We start from the raw sequence: 8,217 nt of genomic DNA, 5'->3' as shown, positions 1-8,217 counted from the left end.
ATCTTTTTAATAAAAAATGGGATTTCCCCCGCTTAATTGATAACCATTTGTTATCATTGGGGGTTTTCTAAAAAATGGAGTTGATTGGATTTGCACCAATGTAAACCATAAGTTTCAGACACAATAGAAGATATGAATGATCTATCTTTTTGAAATAATGAATCGAGTTCCTCCATTCTATTTTATTAACAGGTACTGATCCTTGATATTTCAAAAAGAATTTCCTTTTTGTGTTTCAGTCTATGATCTAAACGAGTCGCACATACACCCGAGTACATGTTCCTCGTCGCTGAGGGCATCCCCGAAGCGCTGGGGATTTTGTGACATTTCGGATTGGCTGTCTTGTATTTCTAATAAGTTGTTTAATGGTTGGCATACGGAATCATATAAATAATGGGCTGGTTTAGATGGGTTCTAACCGGCTAATTCTGAATTACTTCTCTTCAAGATTCTCTTCAATATAAAAAAAATATATTGAAGAGAATATGAAACTAAACCTTTAATCTAAAAAGATATAAAATTAGCAGTGGTAGATTTGCATGAAATCGCTCCTATTTTTATTGAACCGCTACAAGATCAACAATGCCATGAGCTTGGGCTTCTGTTGCTGACATAAAAACATCCCTTTCCATGTCTTCGGATACAACCCATATAGGTTTGCCCGTTCTTTGTACATAAACCCTTGTGATGGTTTCGCGAAGTTTTAGTAGTTCTTCCGCTTCCAAGATAACTTCTCCCGTTTGTGCCTCATAAAACGAACTAGCGGGTTGATGGATCATTACCCTGATGATATAATAGAAAAGCTTTTTCTATTTCGCAGAATGAGGCGAGATAACCAAAAAAACAGAGAAATTTGAATAACCGTACAGGCTTTTTTTGTGCGTTGCATACGGCTCTAGAATGGAATTTACGTTTTTGACCTTTCCTTTCGGCGAAAGAAAACAAAATATAGGTTCTATTATACGCGGATCCATAAATGATCCAATTACCATCCTTCTTTTTTGTTTTGTAGGAGTTAAAAAAATACTATGATGGTTCCGTTGCTTTATATATCATTTTTTTTGATCCGTCTATGATTCAGCAATCCCAAAGTGTCTTTTTTTTTGTTTTTGTAAATAAGCTTCCGGTGTGAAAACAAAGTTTGTGACGCTGGGATGTGCCCGAATAGGGAAGATATCATTTTAAATACCCCTTTCTTATCCCATACTACTCTTTCAATATATAATCTAATTTTTTTAATCTAAAAAATTTCATATCGAATTCGAAGTGCCATGCTATTATTACTTAACTAATTCATATTTCCGAGGGCGAAGGCATAGTATTTTTTCTCTAAAATAAAAAAACTCATTGGCGCCAAGCGTGAGGGAATGCTATACGTTTGGTAATTTCTCCTCCGACTAGGATAAAGGATGCTATTGAAGCGGCCAATCCCATGCATATTGTCTGTACATCGGGTCGCACAAATTGCATAGTATCATAAATAGCCATTCCAGATATTACCCATCCACCAGGAGAGTTTATAAACAAATAAAGATCTTTGGTATCCTTTTCTATACTGAGATATATCATAAGACTAATAAGTTGATTCGAGATTTCGGTATCAACCTCTTGGCCTAAAAAAAACAATCTTTCTCGATAAAGTCGGTTGATTAGGATAAAATTTTATTCCTTAGGAGCCGTACAGGCACCTTTTGATGCATACGGTTCAACAAAAATTGTTAAAAAATCAATGTGTCGATTCCAACCCCCCCTTTTTTTTCAGAGAAGGCTTTTCTTTCTAACTTAATAAGGGAAGGGCTTGCTTCCCTTTTAAAAGTAAAAGAAAAAATAAATAAGTTTTGGCCCCTTTTATTTATTAGATATTATAATCCTAATAATAAAATAATAAAACGATTGATTAGGCCTGTCAGACTAACTTGATTCATTGATATTTTTTTTTCATCGAGATTCAGTTGAAATGGGGATGGTTTTTTCTTGTTCCTGAATGGGCTTCTTCCTTTTTTTATTCCGTTTTTTTAGGTTTATGCTCTACTCCGAGTAAAAGGAAAAATTTGCCCGATTTTGATTTGCACATATAGGACAAATGAACCAAATACCGCGTCTTTTTTTTTTTTACTACTCCTTCTTTTTTTTTCAATTCATTTCTTTCACATGTCTTCTGTCAAATAGTCAATAAATTTTTAATTATATTATTTTATTTGATCAACAGTTTTAGATCACCCTGTTTCAATTTTTTGTATTTTTTTTATTTTTTAATAGAATTTTTATCATAATTTTGATATCATATTCATATCATATTAAGTAGTAATTATAAAAATATTATATATTAATTATCAATTGGATTTTTGCTAAACGGAGCCTGGATACTTAATTTTATTAGTCCGATCACGTAAACCATAAAAAATTTTTGATAATCTAATATCAATCTAAATACTCCCTGCATTTAATTCTAATTTATTTTTTGCGCTTCGCGTTACAAATTTTTGATAATTCAATCAATCTTTTTGAGCGAAACAGAGGATATCTCGATCGAGGGAGAAAATGGGGAAATCCCATATAGCCCAATATATCTGACAAGTCGCACTATATGTCAACCCAAGATGTATCTCCTTCTCCAGGACTTCGAAAAGGTACTTTTGGAACGCCAATAGGCATGAAATGAAAAAAAAAGAGAATGAAGTTCTCTATTTCACTTTGATGTGGAAACGTAAGACTGGGGTTTCATTTTTTTTTATCATATTATCCTTTTTTCCTACTTTATTAATATTAATCATATTTAAATTAATCATATTTAATACAGAAGTTGAATAAGCTAAAATAAAATATAAAATAAAAGTAAAGTAAGAGAGAATGAATAAAAATTAAAGGAAACTTTTTACGAACGGGCTTCTGAACAACAATAGCTATCTTGGTTCATATAACATAGGATTCACCCCCATTGCGTATTGGTACTTATCGGATATAGAATAGATCCGCTTCCCTTTTTTCCTATGAATCGAATTGTTCCATTATTACTAACAGAATAGAACAAATATTAATCCTTTCTCCGAAATAATTACCTAAAAAGGGGGGGTCCGTAACATAGTTTTTTCCAATGCAATAAAGTTACATAGTGTCTATTTTTCATTGATAAAGGGGTATTTCCATGGGTTTGCCTTGGTATCGTGTTCATACTGTTGTATTGAATGATCCCGGTCGTTTGCTTTCGGTTCATATAATGCATACTGCTCTGGTTGCTGGTTGGGCCGGTTCCATGGCTCTATATGAATTAGCTGTTTTTGATCCCTCCGACCCTGTTCTTGATCCAATGTGGAGACAAGGTATGTTCGTTATACCTTTCATGACTCGTTTAGGAATAACCAATTCATGGGGCGGTTGGAATATTACAGGAGGGACTATAACGAATCCGGGTCTTTGGAGTTACGAAGGGGTAGCCGCAGCACATATCGTGTTTTCTGGCTTGTGCTTCTTGGCAGCTATTTGGCATTGGGTATATTGGGATCTAGAAATTTTTTGTGATGAACGTACAGGAAAACCTTCTTTGGATTTGCCCAAGATTTTTGGAATTCATTTATTTCTTTCAGGAGTGGCTTGCTTTGGTTTTGGCGCATTTCATGTAACAGGATTATATGGTCCTGGAATATGGGTATCCGACCCTTATGGACTAACCGGAAAGGTCCAACCCGTAAATCCGGCGTGGGGCGTGGAGGGTTTTGACCCTTTTGTTCCGGGAGGAATAGCCTCTCATCATATTGCAGCAGGGACGTTGGGTATATTAGCGGGCTTATTCCATCTTAGTGTTCGTCCGCCTCAACGTCTATACAAAGGATTACGTATGGGAAATATTGAAACCGTCCTTTCCAGTAGTATTGCTGCTGTCTTTTTTGCAGCTTTTATTGTTGCTGGAACTATGTGGTATGGTTCTGCAACTACTCCCATCGAATTATTTGGTCCTACTCGTTATCAATGGGATCAGGGATACTTTCAACAAGAAATATATCGAAGAGTTAGTGCCGGACTAGCTGAAAATCAAAGTGTATCAGAAGCTTGGTCTAAAATTCCTGAAAAATTAGCTTTTTATGATTATATTGGTAATAATCCAGCAAAAGGGGGATTATTCCGAGCGGGTTCAATGGACAATGGGGATGGAATAGCTGTTGGATGGTTAGGACACCCCGTCTTTAGAAATAAAGAAGGGCGTGAACTTTTTGTACGCCGTATGCCTACTTTTTTTGAAACATTTCCGGTTGTTTTGGTAGACGGAGACGGAATTGTTAGAGCCGACGTCCCGTTTAGAAGGGCAGAATCTAAATATAGTGTCGAACAAGTAGGTGTAACTGTTGAGTTTTATGGTGGTGAACTCAATGGAGTAAGTTATAGTGATCCCGCAACTGTGAAAAAATATGCTAGACGGGCTCAATTGGGTGAGATTTTTGAATTAGATCGTGCTACTTTGAAATCCGATGGTGTTTTTCGTAGCAGTCCAAGAGGTTGGTTTACTTTTGGGCATGCTTCGTTTGCTCTACTTTTCTTCTTTGGACACATTTGGCATGGTTCTAGAACCCTCTTCAGAGATGTTTTTGCTGGTATTGATCCAGATTTGGATGCTCAGGTGGAATTTGGGGCATTCCAAAAACTTGGAGATCCAACTACAAAAAGACAAGCAGTCTGATGCAACATTGCTTTTTTCTTTTAGTTTCTGTTTGCGATTTTTTTGATTTCATTTAATAGGTAGGGTACTGTAGGAATCTTGATTTAAATCGCTGCCGTTTCTTTGACTCTTTTTTGTTCTTTATCCGGAGGTATACTCCTTCAGTAAACATAAACAAAACAGGTATGAAAGCTATAATTGTAAACCACGATCAAATTTATGGAAGCATTGGTTTATACATTTCTCTTAGTATCGACTTTAGGGATCATTTTTTTCGCTATTTTTTTTCGGGAACCGCCTACAATTTCAACTAAAAAATGAAATAATTTTTCATTCTCTTCATTGACGTAATCAGCCTCCAACTATTTGGAGGCTGATTACGTCAACTAGTCCCCGTGTTCCTCGAATGGATCTCTTAGTTGTTGAGAGGGTTGCCCAAAGGCAGTATATAGAGCATACCCAGTAAAACTTACAAGTAACCCAGATATAAAGATGGCGACTAGAGTTGCTGTTTCCATTATTATATAATTGAAAGACCACAATGGATCTATGCTAAGATCGTTTATTTACAACGGAATGGTATACAAAGTCAACAGATCGTAATGAATACAAAATAAGATTTATGGCTACACAAACTGTTGAAGATAGTTCTAGATCTGGTCCAAGAAGCACTACTGTAGGGAAGTTATTGAAACCGTTGAATTCTGAATATGGTAAAGTAGCTCCTGGATGGGGAACGACCCCTTTGATGGGTGTTGCAATGGCACTATTTGCGGTATTCCTATCTATTATTTTGGAGATTTATAATTCCTCTGTTCTACTGGATGGAATTTCAATGAATTAGACTGAGAAGAATCTTGAAGTGCTAGCTTTTTGTTCGATACAAAAAAGTAAAGTATGTAGGTCTAAAATTTTGCACCTATTCTCCTTTGGTAGTTCGACCGCGAAATTTTTTTCTGCATTGTATATTTCCGGAATATGAGTGTGTGACTTGTTAGAATTGACCCTATGGATAGTACAGAGAAGGGGGTCTGTCATCTTTATCAAGATGGTTTTATTTCGTCGGATATTCATTCGAGTATCTGGAGCACGAAATAGATCAAATAGATCACAAAGTTTTCGAACTATGATTCATACTTAATACTTAGACCTCGTAGCCGGACTTCTTTCCGTTCTATCTTATAAATTTTCATAAATCAATTTTTTTCTGCTTTTAAACTCTTATTTAGATCAAAGGACAAACGCTTCTTTGTATTTTATGTTTTTAATCATTATAGCTCTTTTTTTTTTATTGAATAAGTGATGATCCAATGGTTCTCACTCAGTGAACTTTGGACTTTGAAGGTTTCATTGAATTATCGTGGTTTTCGTATGAATCTGAGGTTTCAATTAATAAGTAGGGTCTTAACAAGAAAATTCCTATCAATAATAAAGAAAACAAGAAGAAATCCGTATTCCCATTCCATACAAATACCAACTAAAAAAGACAATAACGGTAGGTAATCTAGAAGATTCAAGAGGCCTGTAACGATCAACACAACATAAAGACGTATGAGCTGACTTGAGTTTTTGGCATTTAACCACAAAGAAGAGCTTTCGCATTTTGACTCTTAAATAATATTGAATGAGAGAGAAGTTTAAAACTTTATATTCCATATCCGTTTCAATCAGTATTTGGGTCTTTTTTTTGTTTGAGCTGTACGAGATGAAATTCTCATATACAGTTCTTGGAGGGGGAGGAACCTTGGTTTACCTATCTCAATAAAGTTTATGATTGGTTCGAAGAACGTCTTGAGATTCAAGCGATTGCAGACGATATAACTAGTAAATATGTTCCTCCGCATGTCAACATATTTTATTGTCTAGGAGGAATTACCCTTACTTGTTTTTTAGTACAAGTAGCTACGGGATTTGCTATGACTTTTTATTACCGTCCAACTGTTACTGAGGCTTTTGCTTCTGTTCAATATATAATGACTGAAGCTAACTTTGGTTGGTTAATCCGATCAGTTCATCGATGGTCGGCAAGTATGATGGTCCTAATGATGATCCTGCACGTATTTCGTGTATACCTCACCGGTGGTTTTAAAAAACCTCGCGAATTAACTTGGGTTACTGGTGTGGTTCTGGGTGTATTGACCGCATCTTTTGGTGTAACAGGTTATTCTTTACCTTGGGATCAAATTGGCTATTGGGCAGTCAAAATTGTAACAGGTGTACCTGACGCTATTCCGGTAATAGGATCGCCTCTTGTAGAATTATTACGCGGAAGTGCTAGTGTTGGACAATCCACTTTGACTCGTTTTTATAGTTTACACACTTTTGTATTACCTCTTCTTACGGCTGTATTTATGTTAATGCATTTCTTAATGATACGTAAGCAAGGTATTTCTGGTCCCTTATAAATAATATAGATTCTAGATATTTTTAATTACTAATTTATCTTATTACTTGGTGAAGGAACAATCGTATTTTATTGCTATAAATATGGATTATTAAAAAAATAAGACATGTATTTGGATATTTCCCTTCAACTCCACAATATTGTATTATTTTTTTGACATAAAAAGTTGAAGGGAATTCTATGAAGAGAAAATGGATTATGGGAGTGTGTGACTTGAACTATTGATCGGGCCGTGCAGAAATATGACTTTATCTGCTACATTGGAATTCACAACCAAATGTGTCTTTGTTCCAACCACTGTGTAAGCCCCATACAGGGGATAGGCTGGTTCACTTGAAGAGAATCTTTTCTATGATCATAATACCCGACGATGTCGTGGATGAGTGGGCTCCGTAAAATCCAAAAATCCAGGAGATTAAGGGATGGAACATAATCAGGATTATGTTTTTAGCTATTTTTTACTAAAAAAGAGCTAAAAAAATAAAAAATTAATAGTATGTAAATGCATTCATTTCCTCTGCATCGACTCGATTTCTGATACTATCGGAGTGAATACAGGATCTAATGAAGAGTAGAGGGTAGACTTCATTAGTAACAAGTAAATCCTTTGTATTTGAAAAATCTCGATATAATTTTTGAGATTAAGGATTAATTGATAAGGTATGAGACGATCCAGAAAGCACTTAATCATGATCAACTTTTAAGCTTACGTGGGTGTTGAGCATTTACCTGTAAGAATGGAATTTATGGTAATCTTTAGTTGCAATAACTTTGGAATCGGATAATTCTTTTTTTACATATTAAATACTTGTGGATAACATATATATTTTTTGTATGTATTAATTTAGTTTGGTTAATTCTTGCTCGAGCCGGATGATGAAAAATTATCATGTCCGGTTCCCTCGGGGGATGGATCCATAAGAATTCACCTATCCCAATAACAAAAAAACCAGATTTGAATGATCCTGTATTACGAGCTAAATTAGCTAAAGGTATGGGTCATAATTATTACGGAGAGCCCGCATGGCCCAATGATCTTTTATATATTTTTCCAGTAGTCATTCTTGGTACCATTGCCTGTAACGTAGGCTTAGCGGTTTTAGAACCATCAATGATTGGTGAACCTGCGGATCCTTTTGCAACTCCTTTGGAAATATTACCT

At 35.4% G+C, this 8,217-nt stretch overlaps 1 protein-coding gene across 1 annotated transcript; it reads left to right on the top strand.

Annotated features, from left to right (window-relative positions):
- The first annotated feature begins 2,773 nt into the window (after positions 1-2,773).
- Positions 2,774-7,261, top strand: LOC125595326 (photosystem II CP47 reaction center protein). The gene is made up of 2 exons (XM_048771158.1): positions 2,774-5,635; positions 6,415-7,261. Exon 1 carries the CDS (start codon positions 3,146-3,148, stop codon positions 4,670-4,672), a length of 1,527 nt encoding a protein of 508 aa, XP_048627115.1. The 5' UTR covers positions 2,774-3,145; the 3' UTR covers positions 4,673-5,635; positions 6,415-7,261.
- The last annotated feature ends 956 nt before the right edge of the window (positions 7,262-8,217 follow it).

The sequence above is a fragment of the Brassica napus genome, unplaced genomic scaffold (genome assembly GCF_020379485.1).
Source record: "Brassica napus cultivar Da-Ae unplaced genomic scaffold, Da-Ae ScsIHWf_1038;HRSCAF=1454, whole genome shotgun sequence".
Lineage (NCBI taxonomy): Eukaryota > Viridiplantae > Streptophyta > Magnoliopsida > Brassicales > Brassicaceae > Brassica > Brassica napus.
The sequence above is the reverse complement of the archived record's forward strand: the minus strand, read 5'-3'. Positions and strand labels throughout refer to the sequence as shown.

Bases quoted from the DNA above. Each gene is read 5' to 3' on its own strand.
- LOC125595326 (XM_048771158.1), top strand. From the start codon at position 3,146: ATGGGTTTGCCTTGGTATCGTGTTCATACTGTTGTATTGAATGATCCC.